General features: G+C 40.2%; 1 protein-coding gene across 1 annotated transcript; it reads left to right on the top strand.

Annotated features, from left to right (window-relative positions):
* The first annotated feature begins 123 nt into the window (after positions 1–123).
* On the top strand, positions 124–25,962 carry LOC113029151 (tyrosine-protein kinase yes). Its single transcript, XM_026179821.1, has 12 exons — positions 124–1,096; positions 13,476–13,779; positions 15,574–15,673; positions 16,204–16,302; positions 16,556–16,659; positions 18,456–18,605; positions 19,123–19,278; positions 19,690–19,869; positions 20,461–20,537; positions 20,861–21,014; positions 22,507–22,638; positions 24,670–25,962. Exons 2-12 carry the CDS (start codon positions 13,485–13,487, stop codon positions 24,876–24,878), a joined length of 1,656 nt encoding a protein of 551 aa, XP_026035606.1. The 5' UTR covers positions 124–1,096; positions 13,476–13,484; the 3' UTR covers positions 24,879–25,962.
* The last annotated feature ends 16 nt before the right edge of the window (positions 25,963–25,978 follow it).

Below are 25,978 nucleotides of genomic sequence, written 5' to 3'. Positions count from 1 at the left end.
AATTAATCAACATCCTCACTTCTGTCTTTGGTATAAACTGAGTTATATTAACATTTTAAACCTAGATCATATAAATGTGGCAAGGTTGAGTGCAACACTGCACAGAACCACGTAGAATATTTCTATGAGCCATACTGGCACTGTAGTTTTGCATTGACGATTGTAAGAAAAGAATATAAAGAACAAAATGCAATTAATTAAAAAAAAAACACATTCAGTAAAACGTTGAGCGAACTTTAAACGATAAATGTTTTTAGGGTTAAAGCGTAAACATGGTGGGAGGCAAGTGATACAAATTAGTTTATCGTAACACCATATTATGTGAAATGCATCCCTGTGAAAGTTAAGCGTGATACAACGGGTGCGATACAGCAGTTCTCCCCCTGAACTGTAATAAGAGATGATCAACCAGCAGGGGGCGTCCAAGACCTGTATTTGTGATTGAAAGCGCTGCACATTTAGTCCCTTTTGTAAAGGAAGCCTTCCTTCACTTCACGGACCGGTCTGTTCTTAGTCGCCTGATTTTGTTTCTTTCTTTTCTTTCTATTCTTATTTCCTCTCTCCCTCAGTCATCATCTCTTGTCTTGGCTGATCTCAGACCAGCTGCAGCAGACGGATCTCTGTCTGTAACTCCAGCTGTGTGGCTCCAGTCCCGCAGGCTGGGTCGGCCATGTTGTTGTGTGGGGGTTGATGGAAGTTTAGTAGTAGGAAGTGGAGGCTACAAAGCGCTGGGATACTTCAGGGTCTCACTTTTTTTTTTTCTTTGCTTTTTTTTTTTTAAATCACTGTCATGCCGATGCAGGACTCATCCTCGCTGACCCGTCCGCTCTGACAACAATGACCGTCTCCTCCATCGCCCCCGCCATCCTCTCCAAGACTGCAACACTTAAGCTGCTTTGATTTAACTTCACAAAAAAAAGAAAAAGAAAAAAATCTGACCACAGTTGACTCTGCTGGATGCGTAAAGTGGGGATGAAGGCGACTCGGTTCCGTTTGAAATAACTCGGATATTTTTCTTTTGCTTTTTGCTGATCTGACTCGAGGGGAACAGAGGGGGGAAAGAGAAAACACCCACCGAGGACTCGGATTTGAGAAGGTAAATGAAAAGGGAAAAAAAGAAAAGTGGTCTTTGTCAGAGCAGCGGGATCAGATAAAGATGGGCCGAAGCGCAGCTGCTCGCCTGTCTGGGCTGTCAACAAAGGAAATTAGATGTCCAATAATAACACAGACATGCTTGTAGATTTTCTATGTAGTGTGTGAATGTTCCTTTATCCTGCAAACCAGCCGCTTTGTGTCATTTTATAGGACATCAGCGAGCAGTCGGCATGCTTTCAGTCCCAGAGGAATACGGTATAAGTATACTGGATTGCAGATGAATAATCAAAGTAACACAAGCTGAGTGTTCTGCAGTTTGATAAAATAGCAGGGGTCTAATTATCATTTCACGGTTTAATTATCATAAACACGAGTCTTAAATTGTCATCGTGGGATTATAGTGGTAAATTAGAGATTAATTGCCAAAAACCCGTGTGAGAAAAAATGGATTAAATCCTTATTTTCTCCCATTTTCTATGTGTTCACTTGTCAGCGTGTTAATTAGATTAAATAACTGAGAAAAGTTGATTCCACAGTGCTGGATTCGGATAAAGATGGGTTGAAAGAGAAAGAAGAAGAAGAGGAGGAGGAGGAAGAGGAAGAGGTTCGGGTTCTTTTTGTGATGCAGAGTCACTCATTTAACAGCTGAGTCACACTTTGAGGGGTTGCTTATTCTTCTCTCACTCCAACCTTTCAGTCTCCACTTTTAGGACACGGGCTTTACTTGCACACATGTTCTTTGAAGTCTGTAAACTGTTAAGACTTCAAGTGACTCGGTGTGGTGTCATATCCTGAACAGCTCTGCACTTTTGCACAACTATGTAAGTGAATCATAGCAGCTCTGAATCCTTATAAGGTCTGGCGAGGTTGGAGAGAAGGCAGTTGTGTTGTTATTCGGGCTTTGGAGTGTGATCTTTCACCCCTGGAAGGTTCCTGTGAAGACATTAAAAAGTTACAGCTTTTAATGTTACCACCGAAGCTGCTAGAAGTACTTATTGAATTGATTCATTTGTTGAAGTTTGCAGCTGTTGTTTTGATGTTTTTAATGCACAATTCCTACAGTTTGATGGTCTGAGTCATCAGTGGTGATGCAACAGCATCAGCGTTCTGGGAACACCTATGATGGGTTGGATGTCAGAGGGTTAAAAAGACAGTTGACAGTTTCCAGGCTGATCTGTTTGTAGAGAATATACTCAGTGGATCATTTAGTTTGTGTGTTTTTAGACTGATGTTGGGCTTAACAGCAAAATATTCAATCAATCAATCAAAATTTATTTATATAGCACATTTTTAAGACCGAAGTACACCAAAGTGCTTTCCATTAAAATCGCAGTACAAATAAAATCACAATAAAATATAAATTACAAATATATAAAATATAAGATAATTACATAATCTAAATACAGAGCCAGATGTAAAATACCCTAATTTGCCTTAAATGCTAGATCAAACAAATACGTTTTTAAACATGATTTAAAAGACTGAATGGAATCTGACGCGCGAATATGAAGAGGGAGAGTATTCCATAGCCTGGGTGCAGCAACGGCAAAGGCACGGTCTCCTCTGGTCTTCAGCCGAGACCTAGGTTGCACCAAGAGCAGTTGGCCCGATGAGCTTAGTGCTCTCTGAGGGCTGTACAGACAGAGGAGATCAGCTAAGTAGTCAGGTGCCATATTGTTCAGAATTTTATAAGTAAACAATAGAATTTTAAAATCAATTCGATATCTGATAGGAAGCCAGTGTAAATTTTTCAGAACAGGGGTGATAGAGTCAAACTTTCTAGTGCCGGTCAAGAGACGTGCTGCGGCATTCTGGACCAGCTGCAGACGCTGCAGAAGGGAAGATTGTAGACCCAAGTAGAGAGAATTACAATAGTCCAGTCTTGACATAATGAAAGCATGAATGAGTTTCTCCATATCTTTGTGTGGTATGTAGGGTTTAGCCTTAGAGATTAGGCGTAGTTGATGGAAGCTAGTTTTTACCACAGTAGAGACCTGTTTGTCAAGTTTGAAGGAGCTATCCATGAAAACTCCAAGATTCCTGGCAGTATCAGTAAGGTGGTTAGCAACAGGTCCAAATGTGTCAGTCAATTGTCCCAGAGGCATATTTTGGTCAAAAACAATAATTTCTGTCTTCTTTCCATTTAAAGTAAGAAAGTTACGTGATAACCAGTCCTTGACATCACTCAGACAATCAAACAGAGGATGTGGTGAGGATAAAGCATCCCCAGTCAGGTGAAGGTAGATTTGAATATCATCAGCGTAACAGTGAAAAGAGACATTGTGTTTTTCAAAAATGGAGCTCAAGGGCAACATATACAGAGAAAACAACACAGGACCCAGTACCGAGCCCTGGGGCACACCACAGCGGAAACGGGCAGAAGAAGAGGAATATTTTCCCATCGAGACGGAGAACGACCTCTCAGAAAAATATGATTTAAACCAAGATAAAACATTTCCTTTGAGGCCTACTACATGTTCCAGTCTTGCCAAGAGGATATCATGATCAACCGTATCAAAGGCTGAGGTCAAATCCAATAGTACTAAGACCGCAGAGCGCCCAGAGTCAGCAATTAAGAGAAGGTCATTAAAGACTCTTAGTAGGGCAGTTTCGGTGCTGTGACGCGGTCTAAATCCAGACTGAAATTTATCACTTATACCGTTGCTCTCTAAATAAGTCTGTAGTTGCCGAAGCACTATTTTCTCTAAGACTTTTGACATAAAAGGAAGTTTAGAAATCGGCCTGTAATTAGCTAGAATGTTACGATCAAGGGAACTTTTCTTGATGACAGGTTGCACGACTGCATGTTTAAAGACAGTCGGAACATAGCCAGATGACAGTGAGAAGTTCATTAGAAATAAAATACAAGACCCGATTGTATTCAATGCATCCTTAATGATACGAGAGGGAATAATGTCGTGCAAAGAATTTGAGCTTCTCAGATTATTAATTATTTCCTTTAAAGTCAAAAATGACACAGGTTCGAACTGTTGGAAAACCGTTGAACATTCAGAAGCTGGGGCTTGATTTACTACCAAAGAATGTGTGGCCCTTAACAATGAGATTTTATCTATAAAATAATTTAGAAATTTTTCGCAGAGGGCCGGGGAGGCACCCATTGAAACATCCGAACAGGGATTAGCCACTGAATTAAAAATTTTAAACAGGACTCGAGGATTATGGCTGTTATTCGCAATAATGTTAGATAAAAAAGAAGTTTTTGCCATTTTGGCAGCCTTCTGGAATTTAGACCGGCTCATATGCAGGATGTCAAGGGACACCTGAAGTTGATCTTTTTTCCATCTTCTCTCAGCTCGACGACATTCACGTCTAAGAGCGAGGATGGATTCATTTAGCCAAGGTTGGCGTGAGGTTTTACGGCGTCGAATCTTTACTGGAGCCACAGTATCCAAAATAGAAGTACATATAGAGATGAAAGAGTTAACTATGCCATCAACTGGGAGAGGTGCATTACTGATATCTTCATAACAAAAAGAATTGGCAAAGGCCGCAGAAAAAAGAGCAACAGCCTCAGAATTAATCGGACGTGATAGGCTCGGTGGACCCTCAGAGTTCAGTTCCATATTGCATGACTGAACATCAAACATAACTGGGAAATGATCCGAAATCCCAGCATCATTGATGTCTGTGATGCAAATGTCCAGTCCATACGACAATACCAAGTCCAGCATATGCCCTTTAATGTGGGTTGATTTCCTCACCCACTGAGTAATATTAAAAGAGTCAATAAGGGCAAGAAAGTCCTTAGCCAATAGGTCCTCCTCGCAGCATATATGAATATTAAAATCACCACAAATAAGTACACGATTGTTTTCTTTATAGCTCAGGATACCTGAAGTGATGCCATTTCTTCTTTTGACTGACATGAAACTTCCCCTTCTTTAAGGTCTTCACTGAACGAAGATACTAATAGTAGAAGATGTGAAATTTTGGAATTTCATCACATGATTGGTTAATAAGGTCATCTTCTAGCATATTAAATCAGTTCACCACTCTAAGAATGTTTCTTTTCATTATTTTTTTCTTTTTCAAACTCAGGACTTCACTCGCTTCTTTCTCCAGCATGTGAGGGAGTGAAATCAGAGCAGTGCTCTCCATGCGTGAAAAAAGAAGGCGCATGAACAAATATCTAAGAGTTGCCCTCTTATCAGCAGTCTGTAAGGGAGAGTTAGTTCTGATATTGCGAACAAAGCGCTCCAGTGTTTCCTAAACTCTGCTAATGCCACAGTCCACATGTCAAATACAGCTTTTGTTTCTATCTCAGTGAAGAAGACTCTAATCTAGGCTGTATTGGGGGTTTTGGAGTCACCTTTTGTTTTTCGATGTTGACACTTAAAACAATCGGTCCTGTTATGTGCTGGCAAAAGGATGATTCCCAAAAATAGCACGCCATTCAGGATTTCTCATGAGAGCTTTTATTCTGAAAAATGTGTGATGTCTATTCTCTGGCAGCACAGTAACTGACATGAGCACAACCACAAGCTCTTCATTGAAGTTTTGAGACAGGTTAAATAAAGTCAGTTATGATAATAATGTAAATAACCAAAACTGATCTTTTTCCTTTTTTCTGTTGGACTGAAGTCGAACACTGATGAGCGAGGAGGCTCTTCAAGCTAAACTTGTTCTCAGATCGATGTCAAAGTGTTGTAAGCCTCAGGATCAGCTTACTGTGAGCACGCTTGCAACAGAACTCAACACCCAGTGCAGAGTAAATCTCATTATGAACCATTTATTGATGTTTCTCTTGATGCTGCGGGGCTTCAGATCTCCACCGTCACATGACGTTTCTCCAGACCCAGATTTAACTCTTTGGCATCAGAGGAATGTCGCAGGCTGCATCTGTTGAAGATCTGAAGCCCATTAAAGCTCCACAGACCCGCCCAGTCTGCATCCGCAGCGACAGCAGCTAACAGCAGCTAACAGCTGCCCGGCAAGATGCTGGGCAGTATTTCAGTAAGACCTCTGATGACTGATGGAGGAGGAAAACACCACCATACTACCCTTCAGCTAAGCTGCCAAGCTCTCACCCAGCCAACTATCAAGATCTAGTTAATCTAAATCTCAGAAGATTTGAGCCTGTTCAAACTACTGAGAGTCTTACTGTATCTTAGAATATCTTAGAATCAGGCTTCAATTCATGTATAATGCATGGCATGCAAAAGGAAGATGTAATAATTTATACTTCACTAGCACAGCTTTATCTTGGGTAACTTATCAGGCTAGCAACACTTTCATGTATCATATCTGCATATGCAAATACTTCAAAAAGTTGAAAATTAAAAGTTAAAAACATCTAATGAAAGAGGTAAATCCAGATTTATTTCTATTTATTGCCACGGTAGCAGGCAGACACTCCTTTTGTAGCCATATATTAAATATGCATGCAGTGGTTTGAGGATTCCTCTTTTGAGTTTCAGCATTTTGACTCCCACCATATTGTTTGTTTGCTTTTTGGAGTCAGAAGTGACCATATTTAGATGGGAATCTTGAGTGTTAGGTTATCAGCAAACATTATCTATTCATACTCAGAGGTACTGGCTGCTAAACTACTAGTATCACTCAAAAACTACAACACACACTTCTTGGACGGACTCTTTGTTAAATAAACACGCAGTCATGTTACGGTAAGATAATGGCTTTAAACATAATCCAAAAGATGAAACACCAACACAGTTGTGAGGTCTGTACTACAAAGCAAGATTAGTGTGATAGCGAGCTATGTCGGGGTTAAAGTCGGAGTTTTCTGTGTCACTAAAGTGGCTAAATCACCATGGTAACCTAACCTAACCTGGTTGGTTATGTGTTTGGTTTAAAATGTTTTAAAATTCACTAGAAGCGCCGCGTTTTCACTGAATTTTATTTACAGCATGTTTTATGTTCAATGTGTTTTATATGTGCAAGTTGTTAAGCTGTACCTTATTATCATACCGGTTGCTTCAGGAATGTGCATATAACAGTGAATTGAATTAGCATGGGTAAAAACTAGCAACAACTGCAGCTCTCACATTAAATAAAATTTAAAAAAAACATGAAACAATTTGTCCAATTATAAGTTCTGAATTGGATTTTTGATGGGGATGTCTCATAAAAGTTTGTGTAATGCTGCAGGTTATTCTTTGCAAGCAATCAGTTCTTTTCAAAGTGACTCTTTGGTCTATTTAACAATACAAAAACCAAAAGAAACAAGTTAAAATTCATATAAAAGCATAAAAAAACAGCAAATCCAGGCATTACTATAGCAGTAATAGGTAAAAATCAGATTTTGTTCTGGTTTCTGATCATGGGACTCCTCCACATTCAGCTTACTCATCTAAACATTGTCTCTGCAGCCTTCTTAAACACTCTGAACTGTGATCCCTGTAAAACTCTTCAGTATAATCCAAGAGAGTGATGGAAAAATGCTCTCCTCTCTGTCTTATCAGCGTTTTGTGAAGCCTCTGTGGAATTATCACTTTGTGGTCAGAGTCAGGGAAGGAAGCCAAAAGAAGGTCGCTGATAAGAAGTGTTCAGGTTTGAATTATCAGTCTTACAAGAGATCATGGAAAAAACAGGAGATGGGTTTTAACTGAAACTCAGATCACGTTAGCTTACGTAAATACACAAATGAAACAAAGCAGGCAAAAGAGTTCTTCGAGAAAAGAGTGAAAGCTTGAAAACGCTAAATACAAAAGGTTAAGGGTCTGAGTTGCTGTCTGAATCTCAGATGTTTATGGAGGGATGCAGTCCCTCGGGGGAACATCTGGAGCTGCCTCAGATGTCCAAAAATAGTCGTTTTTTTGGTTTATTATGTATTTCCTGTAATACTTGACAGTCTAAGGGAGCGCCAAGAAGCTCTCACATGCAGGCAGGCAGGTTTCGGCAAGTATCAGCTTTGTTGATGTGTCCTTGAGCAACTCACTGAATCCCCTGTCAGCTGTCTGTGCCACAGTAGCTCACTTGGCAATCTGACCTCGCTGGAAGAGGAATATTAAACAGAGATAGTGTCTAGTCTTTGGGTCTTTTGAGACTCTGTGGAAACAGAAGGAAGCTCAGCAGTGATGGAAAACATATTTATGTTTCTGTGTTGCAGGTATTTTTCACCTCTCTGTCGTTCACGCTACAGAAAAGGCTTCTGCTGGTGATATACAAGTGATATATAGATAATTTCTCAGTTTGTTGGGCTGGAAAATGACAATCTTTAATCTGAGCAGAGCATTTTTGTACCAAATGAAAAAGCTTTTATTCCATATCAACACCAATAGCGACACTGATACTTTTTACTAATAAAGCCAGGTTAACGTGGCTGTCTCTGAAGCACTTTGGGTCAGCTTCTGTTGTTTAAATGTGTACATGCTGTAAATAAAATAGATGTGAAAGTCAACGCAAAAAGGTTCTGACGTGTTTTCGAGGTGCATTTTTTTTATTTCTCACTTATTTAGCACAATTCAGTCAGCTAGATATTGAACTCAGAGGATAAAAACAAAGTATCAGTCCTATCGTACTAGTATCAATCCAGTACCAGCATTGGTATCGATACTGTCGATATTTGGGTCTATCCGCCCGCATCTAGTGATATGTCAAGCTTTCTTACTTACTGATCTTCTGTCTGTCTGTCAGAACATAGCAGTTCTTAGACAATAGCACCAAACCTTTCCAATCAGATAGTAAAAGAGGCCTTGGTTTATATGTGCATGTGCTGACATGTAAGCTTCCCCATTTTTAAACCCTTCACCTTCCTCTCTCATTGTTCCTTTATGGCTCCGACTGGTGCTACTGGGAGTCTTCTCGTGTTTGCATGCTGTTGTAGGTCATGTTAGCATCCTGGGGGCAGTGGGATGTTGTCCGCAATTAGAGTAAGTTACTATAATTAGCAGCAAGGCAGATTTTCCTTCTGGCTTCATGATTCTGCTACAGATCTTGTGTTGCGCTGAGTGCAAAAGAGAGTGAGGCATTTTGATGTTAGAGTGTGATTTTTCTTGTGATTGTGGAGGTTTGGGGGGGGGGGGGGGGGGGTTCATGACAGCTATGCATGCTCACTGGCCTTAACATTGTTGCTGTTGCATCTTTTATTTTTGTGCCATATTTTCTCCTAAAGCTCTCGATTTTCAGTGTAGACAAAGCCTGTGGTGTCAGTATGTGATGACTGGCAGACTGACAGAGAGCTAACTGAGCTGATTTAGAGGCTTCAGGCAAAGCCAGTCCTCTTTGTATCGTCACAGCAAAGAGCCCTTAAGAGCCTCCTCTTCAGCTGATAGCCCTCATAATTCTGCTCATGTGAGAAGCCCATGAACACAACAAATATTTAATAGGCCAAAGTGACTGTAGAGTCAGAAGTCTTCTGTGTTTCAGCTACTGCCACCGGTGGTCACTCCTCTTTTTTTGTTTTCTGTTATTATCCTCTTAAGTTAAATCCACCATCCTCATAATCCTAGTAATTTAAGCTGGTAAAGCTGGCTATGAGCCCGTTTGGCCCCCTCCTCATTCAGCACAAGCATTCAGCAAAACTCTCCCTGTACCCTACATTTCATAACATTTCTTTCTTCACACAACCAGTAACAGGAATCGTATCTGAGTTTTTATCATTGGGGTTTTGGAAGGATATTGTGACACTGAGATAGGAATCTATCTGTTTAGTATGCTCCACTGCAGTTATAGCCCAGCCTTCAGTTAAACACCATATATCATAGTTATTGCTTCTGTATTAATACAAATAGGATGAGGAAGTGAGTGTGTGCTGACAGATAAACTCCTTTCAGTATCCGATGGGAATTTCAGTGAATTTAACTTGCTAGCTTAAAGTACAGAACCTTAAATGTACTGTCAACAGGCTGATAGCTTTGTTGTTAAACTTTTAACAGCATAAATCAAATTTAGGATTATTGTTAACACTTTTCATTTTTGATCAGCTTATTGATCATTGTATCGAAAAGCAAACAGCATGCTAACTTTAACAATTACCTAATGAACTCAGTATCTTTCTTTTTATGAAGACTAAAGCACTGTGAAGCCATGCTTATCAACCACTGTGATTTAATCTAATTGCTAACCAAATAGTCCATGTTGGTTTTTTGCAAGAAATATTTTCTATGTTTGGTATCTTAGTTTATTGTTAAAGCATGCTAATGTTTCCTAACCCTTAACAAAAAACAAGAAAGTGCATACTTACCAAACTTGGCTGCCACAATGCCGGATTTGAGTCAGTATTTGTGCTATATTAATAAAAAAGAAAATGAAATGAATATGCTATATTTAAAAAAACTAATTTTTGACTTTGTTTATTGTGAGTTTTGTCTCATTTTTGACAAATTAATTTCACTCAAAATCCAGGTTCAGGAAGGTGTAGGTTTTTTTTCCCAATATTGTGTAAAATCCTACAAAAAGAACAATTATATGATATTATCATATGAGAATATCATATATCATACGTGTGTGCAACAATGTAGTTTAAAATATCCAGTTTATCTTTAAAGCCCAAATACAAAAGCTGTGACCACTTTCACGCATGAACTGTGGCGTAAACAGCATCTGTGAGACATCTGACAGCTGTTGAATTTGTCTTTCAGTTGCTGGGCAGATGCTTTGATCTCTCTGACTACATCTGATCAGATATCTGACTACATCTGATCAGATATCTGATCAGATGTAGTCAGAGAGATCAAAGCATCCACCCAGCAACTGAAAGACAAATTCAACAGCTGTCAGACCAGCACTGAAACCCTTCATTGCTAAAAATAAGTCTTGTAGCATTGATTAAAAAGACTAAACTTTGAACACACTGATTTTTTTAAAATCACTTTTAGGAGCATTTTTTGTAGCTTTATCAGAGGGATGGTGAAAATGTTAAACAAAGATCACATGTGAACTGAAGGCATCGCATTTATGGCCGATTCTTGGTTCCTCTTTCCTTCTACAAGATTGATTTTTCCAAAGCAGAAAAGAAATCATCTTAACAAATAAGTTATTAATCCATTATCTCACTACATTACTACACTGACCAAAAAAACTGTGTGATGTGTAATTATTTAACAGCATTCTGGTATAGTATAAAAATAAAAGAGACATACTTTATTTTTAAATCTCTTAACTTCAGTATTTATGATGATTTTGGGAGACTGACGTCACTTTTATGAAATGACTGAGGCCTTATTTTTGGAAGGAAAAACATTTCTAAAGTGCAAATATTCCCGGGATGCCGGCCAGTGTTTTACAGTGTGATAGCTTCACTGCTGACCAGGCGGGCCAGGCACCCATCTGTCTAAATGTGAAATACAAGGCCACCCGAGTCGACCACTGAGCAAAGCCCTCTGCTTTCCGTGACACTGGTTTTGTCTCGAGGTTAAAGGAAAGTTTGGTTCAGAAAAGTGTTTTTTTTTTCCATGCCAACATTCTCAGCATGTCAGCTGCAGATCTAAAATCTGAGATCAGATTTACCGACATATTCATTTGAAGCTGTTTTTAAGAAATCCGTCTTTCTGACACAACTCCACTAACTGACCACCCATAAAAAATGTTTTGTGGAAGACGACCAGTACCCAGCATGACTTGCAACCTGCAATTTGCACAGTTTTATTTAAGCAAAGTGTTCTGAATCTTTGGAAGGTTTCTGCGGTTTGTCCCCGTTTTGTTGATTTCTTTGGCAGTTTAGCTGAAGAACTCGATGAACTCTTGATTATGAACCTCCCTCTACGATGAGGACAAATCCCTCCCACCTCCCAACATCAAGGCCACTGTTACAAAATCAAAGAGAGATGTATTACTGCACCAGTAGATCCTCTTTCACTGATGATTGTACGATCACTGCCCTGTAATTCAGTGCGCTGCTGTAACCAACTGTGCCGCCGTATTGCTCAGTAGCGCTGTGTTTAGTCTACTTCCACGCTGAACATATCAGCTCTTTATAAAAATCTTTTACCTCTTTTGTTTTACTGTCTTGGAGTGTCAGTAAACCAGCTCCTACTCTGCGTTCAGCCGTTGTTCTTGGCAAATGAAACCGTTCTGATCTCCCAGCGCTCAGACTTCTTTACGAGCGTATCTGATTGTCTCCACATTTTCCAGGCCTTCACTCCACAAAAGAATGCCTCAGTGTGACTCCATCCAAATTATGTTAGGAAGAGGAATGACAACCACGCCGATAGAGACACATCAATGCTTTAAATCTTCCAGCGTGGTCAGGCTGAGGCATTGATAGATTGTGAAATGGTAGACGACTTGGCAGAGACGTGTAAAAAGCAGAGGACTAAGATGCTATTAAATTTCTATTAAATAAGCTTTACTTTGCATTTTAATTAACGTGGGATTATTTTTTGTATTTAGAAATAATAGTACCAACTTTTTTTTTTTTTTTTCAACATTTGTGGCACTGGCGTGGCGCCCCCTGATGGACGGTGCCCTTAGCATTTGCCTATACGGCCTATCACAGCTGCTATCCAGGCTGGACGCCTTCGTTTGCTAACATCGATACACGAGCTGCCTCATGTTGCTTCCAGGTTGGGAAAGAATGAAAAGATAAACCATTTTCAAGCTTATTCTCTTGCCGGTCGTGTGATCGAACATTGCAGCGGACCACACAGCAAATACGAACCATGGCTATGCTTTCGCTCCTTTTTCACTTAGACCCCCAAAATGGCGGATCGGGCCAAAATCCTTTCCACGCCCACCCCCGTGACATCACGCTCCAAAGCCCTATGCCACGGGCCGGCCCTGGTTCGGGCACCCAATTAGGATGCCTGAGGGCTTATGTGGTCATTTTGTGTCTTATGATACTTCTGCTACTCTTTGCTGTAATTTGATTGATTTTTAATAAAAGGCATGAACTGTCACTTCATAGAAATGGACTGTGACACTTTGGCCCTCTGGATCTTTGGCATGTTGAACCCATTTGGTAACCATCCATGGATGGAGGGCCCCATACAGACTTGTCTGAATTGCAGCAAGGCATAAATGTAGATACTCCAAAGAAATATGCATTTCCCTATATAATGTGGAGTAGATTTAAATAGCATAAAATCTGTTATTTGTTTACAGAGTCTCTTGATGGAACAGGAGCGTCAAGTAATAGATGGTAATAGTGAAAATGACAGAACTGCACAGTTTTATCTACATGGCCTTGTTTGAGTGATTCAAATCGGATTTTACATTTATCCATATGTCCCAGTTACCACATGGCTTATAGTCTTAGAGGTTTTAACAACAATAAAATGATTCACATAATCATATCAGGTCAATACATTTTTATTTCATAATGCTTGTTCCAGTTCCTGCAGACCTTATGTTGTAGTCAGTAATCCTATATGCCCCTCAGCCCCTCCATCTATACTGTCTCATCCTCTTCCTCTGTTTACACTGAAATAATATCTTCTTGTTGTGTGTTCTTTCTCAAGGGTGAGAAGATGGGGTGCATAAAGAGCAAAGAGGACAAAGGCCAGACGATGAAGTATCAGCCAGAGAACTCCCAGGCATCTGACACCAATACCGCCACCACGCCTCACGTCGGTCACTACGGACCAGAACCCACCCAGCTGCAGCAGAGTCAAATTCCCTCATCTTCCTCTGGCTCGGGGGCAGTAAATTTCAACCACACCCTCACGCCGTTTGGTGGCTCTTCATCTGCCATTACTCCCTTTGGAGGAACGTCATCTTCTTTCTCCGGTCCTGTGTCCAACTCATTCTCTGGTTCCGTCCCCAGTGAGTAGAGTTTTACTGCGTGATGTCAATATTGCACTGATAATGGTGTTCATGCAAAATGAAACCACTGTTTACTTATTTCTTTATTATTTAAAGCTCAACATGTACATCCTATGGAGAGCTTTGCAGACAGATGTCTACATGTTGCTTCTGTCTAACACCAACTGCAGACATTCATTTGATGTCATGCGCACATCAAGATGTGTCCACTGTATTAGACCCGGTTGCTAGGGAAATATTTATTGGTATAGAAGCACATTTTGGTGATCGCATTTCTCTGCAAATGCTCGCTAACTACTAGCCGAGTGTTAGAAAAACTCAAAAAAGTGCACCACAAACCAAAAATGAAGAAAATTAACCTTAAAAATAAAAGTTGTGCCTCAACACTAAAGCTAGCGTATTTCAAAAGGTGCAAGCTTTACTTTGAAGCAAAATGATCCACGTTTGCAGTTTGTGTTGCACTTATTCACTTGATCCTACATTGTCACTATGATTGCTATGTGTCCAAAATGGTGGACAAGTTAATGTCATGTGGTTAGCAGTCACGTGTCTGCAAACCTCAATAGGACTGGAAGTCTTTTTATGGCCTGTCACCATCTAGTGATCTTCAGATAGAGTGCAGTTTTAAGTAATTCCTGCATTGACTCAATTTTTCCAATTCAGAACCAGTTTCCATGTTTTATACTGTCTGTAGTGGCTCTTGCCTATGTTGATGTTGGTCCTTCTGCTTATTCCCTGCAGAAGAGAAGATAGAAATCCTAATGTTTTCAGTTCAGTCCACCTTCAATCAATCAGCTTTTGACATGTATATAGATATATGTATATGTATATTCTCGTAAATGGAGAACAAATCTTTCACTGTTGGCTTTTTGGTAGATGCGTCTCATAATCCTTGACTGTGTAACTGAAGAGTTAAGCAAACAGACACCAACATGGGCTCATAAATCTGCCTTAAATCAGGCTTTAGTTTTATTTCATCAACATTACGTCCTCTTTGTTTTGTACTAATGCAGTCCACTTTTAACTGTCACATCACTGGCTCAAGTTTGATGTCCTGAATATTGATTTGAATGTTACAGTGACATAAACTGAAAGAGCTTTATGAAATAGAAAATTCCCATCACATATGCTGAGACGGTCAGGAGCAGAAATGCAAAGTAAACATAATTTGTATTACAGTAAAACATAAATGGGATAAAACATGCAAACATTATTAATATTAGGCTTAGCCTGGTCAGCATGCTGATCTGGCTTTACGGTGTGACAGCTAATGCCGGTCGTTGTTATTTGAAGTTGTTGGCGATAACAACTATCGGCTCTGATCACACAGCTTACAGCGATCCTGAGAGCCCTCCTGTTTAGGTGGGATTTAGGTTGTAATCCTCCTCCATGATGGATTATCTGCTCTCAGAGGGGGATAAAGGTGGCACTGCCATGGTATTTGCTTTCTGCAGGTGATAATAGAATTACTGTTGACAGCATTGTTGTCAGTGGTAGGTATATGAATATCATGTCTGGGCATATGGCTACACAGTAGGCAAAATATTGCATGGAAAGATAGAGCACCTGTGTTCTCAAAAGTGATATACTAATAAACTTTATTATTACATGGAAAGCAACACTATCAAATAAAACCAGTTTTATACGGTGGCAGTTGTTTACCATGTGTGTAAATTTCACCATGTCTTGACAGCATCTATTCTCAGTCATATTTCCATGCTGTTAAGACACAAACATTGCCGCATCGCTGTGATGTTATTCTTTTCAGTTCTTTGTCTCTTTTTATGTTGTTAGGTGGCGTTACATTCTTTGTGGCCTTGTACGACTACGAAGCCAGAACGTCAGATGACCTCACCTTTAAAAAAGGAGATCGTTTCCAGATCATCAACAATACGTAAGAATCGCTCCAGTTTCTCTCTCAGTTTATGAAGCGCCTGTATGAAAATGCTTCCTCGTGAGTACTGCTGCGATTACCAGATGCCTTTCTTTGTCGCAGCAATGCACAGCTGCACCTGTTCGCCGTGTGTCGGCCTCAATGAATGACTTAGATTGCCACTTGTCTCCTAATGCCAGCTTTCTACTGGGAACTGTGCACGTCTGCTCTGGCAGAAATGTTGCCCCGGGTTATATTATTGTAATGTAAAATAGATTAGTCTCATTCAGTCCCATTTAGATGTTAGCATTTAGTGTTAAACACATTTTAAAGACTGATTTTGAATCAAATAATGAGGTTTACAAGTGCAAACAAGATTGAAAAGAATTTCGAAGTATTTCCACAGGGCTTACCCAAAAATTATAAGCAATCATTTACAGTTTTTTTCCGTTCCAGGTATCAGTGACACTATTATTTGATGATCAGTCTTTGGTTGAGTGTTAACTGAACAAGTCATTTATCTCATCTCCTGTGTCGCTGTCACACTGCAGAGAAGGAGACTGGTGGGAGGCTCGCTCCATCAACACAGGAAAGAAAGGCTACATCCCAAGTAATTATGTGGCTCCTGCTGACTCCATCCAGGCTGAAGAGTAAGACCTTGTTGCTGCTTCTTATAACCTCATTACTCCAGCTATGACAGCTGCACCAAGAAGCTATGACCTCATATTGCACAAAGCACGCTATCCAACATTAACAGCCTTTAAAAAGCTTTATGATGTGATTGTGACATTCAAAAGAAGGGAATGCATTAAATGCGTTCCTGCTTTTTTGTTTTTTGTGTTTTTAACCATTCAAGTCCTTAGTCACGTCTGAGCATTTTATTCAAGTGCTCTTTCTTTGCAGGTGGTACTTTGGTAAAATGGGACGCAAAGATGCTGAGAGGTTGCTGCTGAATCCAGGGAATCATCGAGGAACTTTCTTGGTGCGAGAAAGTGAAACTACTAAAGGTGATTATATTCAGCAAAGTGGGAGGAGTCGTTTCCGGGCGTGCATGGATTACAATCTAGCATGGTCACTGCAGATGTATCATTTCAGGTTCATTGTTATTTCTATTGTCACTGATCTCTGTCGTGCTGGGGTTTTGCTTCTTGCTGCTTTTTTCCCCCACCTTCAGCTTTCCACATGTAAGTGGGGAAAAGCAGGGAAGACCCAAGACAGATACTTATCGCCAAATATAAACTACTGCAAATGGAAATAGAAATGTTCTTTTGACTAAAGTGGTCCAGGCTGAAAATCCTGTTGCTGCATGGATCATGCTAGTCCATAGCAACTGAAGCACTTTCATGACTTCGTGGCAAATATAAACAACGACATAAGTAATAATTTTGCAATGCTAAAAAAAAGTGTTTATATGAAATACATTCACCACGTTAAATCACTCCACTTTCAGATTCTGGGTGGAAGGTGAGTAGGTCAACTATAATGACATGATACAATGAGACTGTTATAGTTGTTAGTGTTAGTATTAGTGAGTCTTTAAAAAGAGATGGACGTATCTCTATCAATGTTACCTGTTGATTTTAGCATTTTATAGCTTCAACATTAGCATTTAGGTTGCTACCATGGCCTCTACTGACTCCAAAAGCCCCTTAGTAGTACCTCAGCCAGATGCCTTTAGTATCCTTGTATAAACCTGGTTGGATATTTGACCACTCTTTATTTAAATTGGTTGATTTGCTGGCACGGACCCATCTTTTAAATATAGTCCATAAATTATTGTTTGGAGTGAAGTTGGGGTTTTGAGATAGTCTAAGAACACAGCTGTCAGTGTTCTTAGATCTGAAAGCCTTACCTTTACCCCTCCAAAGATACCTCTAGTTATTGTTGTCAAATAGCTAATTCTTTGTCTCGTCTGACTGTAAGATTTTTCTTCCAAAGGCATTTGGTTTGTCCCTGTGCACAGGTGTACATTTCAGTCATGCACGAAGGTGCTGATTTTGGTCAGGGGCAATGTAAAACTGGCTTCACTGTGGACAGTGATGCAGGTGTTATAGCAGTTTTCAGTTCATGGCATGCTCAGGAATTGCAACGGAGGTCACTTACTGATGACTTTGACTATAGTACATTTGAATTCATGCTGTCACATTAATGGATGCACAAGTTTAACACTGCTTGTGTCACAGCTAAATCTTTAAAAAAAATTCTTCTCACCAACTCTAATTTGCAATAAGATTAAAGTATGCTTCATATTTGCTGTTCCTCGTCTAGATGAGTGAGCTTTCTCTTAGCCTGTGTGTGAGAAGGGTGTGGGGGCAGCAATCATTTTCTGCAGCACCCTGTAGCGCGTACGGATGCATAGATCCTGGTACTGTTAAAATAGTAAAGAGAACAAAACCTACAACAGTTACACAATTGGATCTGCATAAAGCCATGAGGAAGACTAATAACAGCATGCAGCTGCTTTAAAAGAATGAAGCAGCCAGCAATAGTAAGAACTCTCTGTAAAAAATAATTGCCCTGTGTTTGACTTCAGTGTTCAGGCTGTTGTGGTATTGATGTATTTAGCATCAGAAACTGATGGAAGAAACATAAGTCTCCAAAGCAGTGGAGGATACTTTTTTGTGCTAAGAATAACAACTTTGTAAGAAAAACATAAATTCACAGCTGTAAAAAAGGAAAATAAAAGTCTGAGGGAACCAGAGCTTTATCCTAGTTTGGAAGCCATGTTTTTTAACCACAACAAAGCCAAATCACTCACAGTTGTGCTTAAAAAAATGAAAACCACTTCCTGTATGTCCTCCAGGTGCTTATTCTCTTTCCATACGGGACTGGGACGAATCCAAAGGAGATAATGTGAAACACTACAAGATCCGCAAGCTTGATAATGGGGGGTACTACATCACTACCAGAGCACAATTTGACACATTACAGAAGCTTGTGAAACATTATACAGGTATGTACACAGGCAGCACTCCCTGCTCACTCGCTTTTTCTGTGTCATCTCATTCATTATTCATCACAGTCGTTCTTCATACCTCGAGGAATTATCCTGAAAATTACTCTTACTCACAGCTGCTGCTCTGTGCCACGCAGTTTGCCGTGCTTCCTTTAGGGTTACCACAGGAGATGAATGGCCTTTAATTTTAATAACAATTGATGGTGCTGTTATAATTTTGAAACTCACACCTCCTCCTTAGCCCGAAGAGAGCTGAGGTTAAGTCTCTGTGATCCCACTCCATTTCAGCTTGGCTCTCGAGAGCGCTCTGGTGTGTTAAAAAGCCACTTCATCTCATTTATATTTCATCGCAGCTGGGATGAGTGCATCTAAAGTCATCCACATCAAATGGAACGAATGATGGATGAAACTTTACGACACTGAATCCTGCTGGTTAAAAGACTTGTGTGTATTGGTGTGTGGCACTGCTGGGTGTAATGTGTCATTTTGATTTCTCTCGGTGTCTCTGTCACAGAGCATGCTGACGGGCTCTGCCACAAGCTGACCACAGTTTGCCCCACAGTCAAGCCTCAGACCCAGGGCCTTGCTAAAGATGCCTGGGAGATTCCCCGGGAGTCACTGCAGCTGGAGCTCAAACTGGGCCAGGGCTGCTTTGGAGAGGTTTGGATGGGTAAGGCCAAAGCAGCCACATGTTGTTTAGTAATTATCTATATTTATGTACATTGGGAAATACAGAATAAGCCCCAGTTTATATAGAAAATGTCATTGTCCATCTATGTTTATTGTCTCTGTCAGAGCTGGGGACTTATCCACTTCCTTCAGTTGCTTCCTCTTTTTGTTATATCATCTTTATCTCTAGAGATCGTATCTCTCAGGAGGAGAGAGCGAGCTGGATTTGTTTGCCGTGAGCCCGTATCCGCTCATCCCAGGGATATTTTGCGAGAATCGCATGCATGACAGCACATGTCTGAGCAATTACAAGACCTAATTAATGATATTGTCTCGCTCCCAGCCCATTAACAACACTGATTACCCCTGTTGCCTGTGGGCTTTTCTCTCTCCCGCATCTCCATCTCTGCAGGCACGTGGAATGGTACAACTAAGGTAGCCATAAAGACGCTGAAGCCGGGGACCATGTCACCTGAGGCCTTCCTCCAAGAGGCTCAGATTATGAAGAAGCTCAGGCATGACAAACTGGTGCCTCTGTATGCAGTGGTGTCTGAGGAACCCATCTATATTGTCACAGAGTACATGTCCAAAGGTACCGCCAATCCCTGGAGAATAACAGTACTCAGCTGTTTTCCTGTTACACGACACTCCTGAGGTCTATTTTTAGAGAGAAGGAAAAACAACATCAGGTGTGAGCCTCTAGATTTTTCAGGTGGATCACATGCCCTTGCTTTTTTTCCTCTTTAATTTACACATGGTGATTTCCTTGAAGGAAAAATGTAAATTTTATAGGCTTTTTAATTAATATGCTTTAAAAATTGAAAGTCCCTCAGGGTCCCTGGTGGGTCCCTGATGCGGGAAAGTGGAATGGGTAATTGAAAGCTGCAGCAGGTTTTCATAGAAAAAATTTTTCTGAGGTTACTCGGTGACAGATGCATGCCTACGTGTCTGCAGTCTTTGATGCACTCGGGTGCAGTGATTTCACAAAGACACTGACACTGACCTTTCCATACTTTAACTCCAAACAAGAAACATGGATCAGCTAACACTGTGAATCGCAAAATTAATTACTGTCCAACTTAATGCATTATTCACTTTAAGCTATTATTCCACACTCTGTAGCAGTATGTCGTTATGCAGCTCCCTCACATCCATTATGACTTCTCACACTTGCTTTTAATAGGAAGCCTGCTGGACTTCCTCAAAGAAGGAGATGGCAGACATTTGAATCTTGTCATGCTGGTGGACATGGCTGCAAAGGTGAGACCAGCACCTGTATCTTTTTTTTCTCCACTAGTGCAGAATTCACCTCAGTGCACTGCCAAGTATAGAGCTCTATTTTAAGCTTCTGACATTTAAAAAAAAAAAGAAGAAAGAAGAAGAAGAAGAATCACAGCCTCAGGTAAACAAGTCCTCCTCTCCCAGATTTGGCACACTTTGCTTTTATTCTTACTCTTTGAAAATCAATCAGACATGAAGAGGTGATGGAAAGTACGAGAAGCTGAAAATTATTAGCTGAAGTGGCGAACGTGAGATGCTGTCTAACCATTTTGGGTTTCTTTTTTTGTGTGTTTATTTTAAAGATCGCTGATGGCATGGCTTTCATCGAGAGGATGAACTACATTCACAGGGACCTGCGTGCCGCCAACATCCTCGTGGGCGAGAACCTGGTGTGTAAGATTGCCGACTTCGGTTTGGCCAGGCTGATAGAGGACAACGAGTACACGGCGAGGCAAGGTGGGTACACGCACACTTAAACACAGGCTGTGTGAGTCACAGGTGAATGAGGTGTCAGGGCAGAAACAGAGAGAGCCTTACAGCTATGACGACTCCCGGTTGTCTCACCTCATGATGAATTAGGCTAACATAAGAAAAACCAGATGCTTCTTTTGATCTCTTATTAGCTTTGCCCTTCACATGTTGGAAGAATTTATCTCTGCTATTTCTGCTTCGCAAGCAGTGCCTTACCCTCATGAGAAAGTGGAGCAAGCTTTAGATGCTTCCAGTGAAGGCTGAAGACTGCAGTTTCCTTCTGAAGCTTGTTTTAGAAGCATCTGTGAAACTTAGGGAACAGTACTGCTCTACAAATTTAATTACAGTCTGAAGACCAGTGGCGTAGAAACAAGAGACAGTTGCCAGTGATGCTATAAAGAAAGAAAGGAGTTAAATACTAAATATGCTCACATTTTTAGTTTGAGATTTAGTAATTTATCACTAAAGTAGAGCTGAAGCTAATCGATATATCATGAGATGGATGAAAAAATAATCTTATAAACACACAGTCCTCAAAAATATGCTAAAAATGTTGCATTAGCAGCATATTAGCTGAGGGAAGTGGGGCACAGTTGATGGCCTGCTTAGGAGCAGAAAAACTAAATACCTGGGACAGAAGACTAAAAAGATACCTGTGAGCATCTGCTTGGTCAAAGATCTGAAAACTTGGTGGCTGTAAAAAATTCACTTAATCTCATAGACTGTATATAAAAGATGTAACTCCCGTGCCTGGAGAAACTGCGCTGGGTTCTCTATGACCTCAGTAAACACTTTTCAGATGGGTTTATTCTGTTAACAGCTACTTTTAAGACACTTGAATACAACATTACATTCATTTGTTAAATTATAGTCCTGTTTACAGTGAAATAAACAATAGAGCATACTGTTCTTAATAACACATAAGAGGGCAGTGTTTGTTTTTGTTTCTCTGTCACATCCATGTGTTTTAAAACACTGTGATGGTGACAGGGAAACATCACATTGAGACTTTGCTACACTAGATGATGCCACCATGTCTGTGTCCATCTTTTATTTACAGTCTATATATGAGTTCGTGACTGTGGCAGAGATCAATGAACTTTTGTTTGTGGTGCACATGACACTATTTCCATAAGGACTGTTTCTCAGGTAGAGAGTAGTTCAAATGAAACTGCTTTTTGAAATATATATTAATAAATACTTTTAATACTTTAGATATCTTTTTTTAATTATTCAAATGCAGCGTTCTTTATTGTATTGTTTATATCCGTTGTTACCCCTTAAACCTGTTTTCTCTGAGGTCTATTTAAAAAATCTGTATGACTGAGTAGGAAAATATAATGTGCTCCAAATTATATAACTATGGTTAACTGACCTTCCTGTGACTTCCTGGAAATGAAGACAGAAATTAGCCCATATGCCCTCTAGTGGCAGCACTTCACCTAACCCTCTCTCCTGTCTCCTCCATCACACGCAGGAGCCAAATTCCCTATTAAATGGACGGCCCCAGAAGCTGCGCTGTACGGCCGTTTCACCATCAAGTCAGACGTCTGGTCCTTTGGCATCCTGCTCACTGAGCTTGTCACCAAAGGCAGAGTGCCCTATCCAGGTAAGTGACAGGGTCAACACTAGCACACAGATATACACATACCTGGTGTGAAGAAAAGGTGTAGTGCACCAACAGTGCGCAGTGATTAATGACCAGAGCGATCAGCCTGCAGTCTGTCAGCAGACGTTGAGCTGGTGTGCTTGTTAATATCAGAGGATGAAGTGAAGCTGTCTGACATTGTCTGCACTGGTTGTTTATGGCTCTGTAGGGGGAGTATTGACATGTACACGCATGCACACACAGATAGCCTTACACACACACATACACAGACTCTGTGGCACATTTGAGATTAGATGAGACCATCTGGTGGGGGACGATCAGGAGATTGAACACAACTCTTGTTTATAACCATCTGCCAGACCGATTCTGCCCCAGGGAGCAGTGCCCGTAGCCTTCTGTGCTACCTTCACACAGATCAGGTTTATATGTGATGTAGCCTTGAAACTAATATTAGAGGTGTGTGGCTGAAGAGAATCTGATAATTGATTATAGAAGTAAGTTGACATTTTGAGAAATAGACACATATTTATGGTAAACCTGGGGAAACAGCTCACTGGGCTCTGTGAACAAACACCACTGGATTTTATACATTTGCATTTATATGTTTGAAATTGCAGGTATGGTAGCAGCTCAAGGTAGCCATATTCTTACCTCACAGGAACAATTCTCAAATTTAACAATATATTCTGTTGAGGTTTTTGCAAACACACATTTACTAACCATTTGATGTTCATTTGTCTGCCATTGTGGATGTGTTACACCCTTGGTGAGCATGTAGGATCAAGTAAATAAGGCCCAAGTCATCCACTGCCCGACTGTTGTATCACGTTTAAAAGGGCGGACAACTCTCAAGCAATCTGTACATGACATGGATTAATAAACAGTTTAGACCATAAAACAATCAGTAACATGTTTGTTGTCATTGAGAAAGACTCAGACCCGGCTCGGTGTTAGAAAAAATATGTAAAATTAGGATCCTTCCAAGGTGGCTTCACGTTTTCAACCTGGTCAGGCCACATCCATCTTTTATATACAGTTGTTGTTTTATTACTTTTGGACAAAATCTATAAGCTAAGCTTAACTAACAGGTTGGTGTCTTTAGTAATAAATCAAACAAAAAGATTGTATTTCATTTCAAATGAATTATATGAAGCCTTTTAATTTGAGCAAATGTGCAGCTTCAGTAATATTGGGATTGAAAAATTAGGGATGGAAATTTGTGACTGATTTTTCTCAGTTTAAAGGTGCTAAATGATTACATGATTGGCAGGTCTGTCACAATATTCTTTATCTATTCTGTTTTAAATACACTTTTATGATAGGCAAATCAATTCACAAGTCTATAGGACAAACTCCCATGGAGCCTAAGCAATCCCAAATCTTGTCTTGAAATCAAAATGTAAAAGAGTGAGTGATATGTTTCCTTAAAATGTTTATTTAAAAACATAAACCACATGGACTGTTGGCTATAAATTACTAATGCTACCCAGTCATGTGCAAAGTGTTAAGGCCTCCTGCCACTGGGATCCAATGCGTCAATACAAGAGCAGTAAATTTAGGTCAGCGTAAAGAGTAATATCACAAAGTGGTAACAGAAGGTGCTTAGTTTTAATTATTAACATAAATAAATCAATTAATATTAAAATGCAAGTGAAGAATTTCAAGCTGAATTTCTTATATTATTGGGGTCCACCTGCAGTACAGATATATGATTTGCCTATTACTACTTTATTTATTTATTTATTTTACATGCAGCATGGATATCATCAGCACCATTATATTGTGACACTCAAATAGTTTTTTTTTAATCACAACTTGCTGCTGTAGATTGATATTCAGCAGGGAGGGGATTTGCTAGGCTTTCAATCCTTTCTGTTGATGGTGGCTGTGATTTTAATGATGCACTCTGGATTTTCTGTGGAACATGCAGCCTCCTGAGCCCTCTTATCTCTTCTTTTTCCATTTGGGAAAAAAAAGGCTTGAACAAAAGCTCTTACAGCCCTCTCTGTCTCCACTCCATCTCCACCTCAGGTATGGTGAACCGGGAGGTGTTGGAGCAGGTGGAGAGAGGCTACCGCATGCCCTGCCCGCAGGGTTGTCCCGAGTCCCTTCATGAGATGATGAAGCTGTGCTGGAAGAAGGAGCCCGACGAGAGGCCAACCTTCGAGTACCTGCAGTCCTTTCTGGAGGACTATTTCACCGCCACAGAGCCACAGTATCAACCTGGAGAAAACCTATAGCCAGACTGGACTCTTCTGTGTATCCCTACGCCCAGAGGAAGCTTGTTTAATGACAAGTCCAGAAAAAGTTGACCGGAAACTGCCAGTCACACAAACCACTACTTGCTCTACATTTTCTCTCTTCCTTTTTTTCTGTTTCCAGTGTCCACACAAGATTTTGTTGCATTTCATAATTTTGTGTTAACCTACGGTACTACTCAAGTCTTAGATGTGTGAATTTCTGAATATGACTGTGGTTTCCGATTTCAGAGAAATGTTTCAGATACACTCCACGTGGGATTCTTACTCCTGTGAAATAAGCTGTGACGAAGCCTCGCGGACGAAAAACCCACTGAGAAAAGCCGGCCGTCGCACTCATTTGCCTCCAAATTTGTGCTGTAACAATAAATTATGCAACATAATGATTAATTGTTGATAAGAAATAATATATTTTCCTAACGGGGAGACATTCTCAGGGTGAGGTTGATGGTCCAAATTCCACACGGCTTATCTTTATTCACGTCAGCAGTTGCAGTAGACATGATTAAGATTGTGATAAACTCTGTCTTTTTTAAAAAAGAACAAATATGTTCCTAGAATTTATAATCTCACGGACATTGATTTAAAGCTTCATTTGAAGACTTCCCCTCGCTGTCCATCATCCTCCAGAAGAGACTTTGTGATTACAATGCCATAATTCTTTGTGTCCCTCACTGCCCCGGTTACTATAATCCCACTGTAATCGCTGCAGAGACATGCTTACATGAAAGACGTTTGTATAGTGTGTCACTGGGTCTATTTAACGGTTTAAACAGGGATGGGATGAAACTCAGACTCTCGTGTTTTATGGTGACTCTGCAAAAACTGTTGTTTGTATGGCAGTGATGTGTATGATAGCTCTTCTCTTTGCTCCTGTATGGACTCGACAGGACAATATTATATTGTTATTAATTCCAGTTGATGACCGAGCTTGTAATGAAGGGCTTTATAAACTCCTCATTTTGTATGATTATTGATAAAATTGACAAGACTGCAAAGTTTACCGGGGAGGCAGGTTGTGGGTGGAGACTCACCTGGGGAATTTGTACAATAAAACGCGATTTTACACAGTGTATTTTTAT

This window comes from Astatotilapia calliptera, chromosome 9, assembly GCF_900246225.1.
Source record: "Astatotilapia calliptera chromosome 9, fAstCal1.2, whole genome shotgun sequence".
Lineage (NCBI taxonomy): Eukaryota > Metazoa > Chordata > Actinopteri > Cichliformes > Cichlidae > Astatotilapia > Astatotilapia calliptera.
This window is presented reverse-complemented; position numbering and strand designations above follow the sequence as displayed.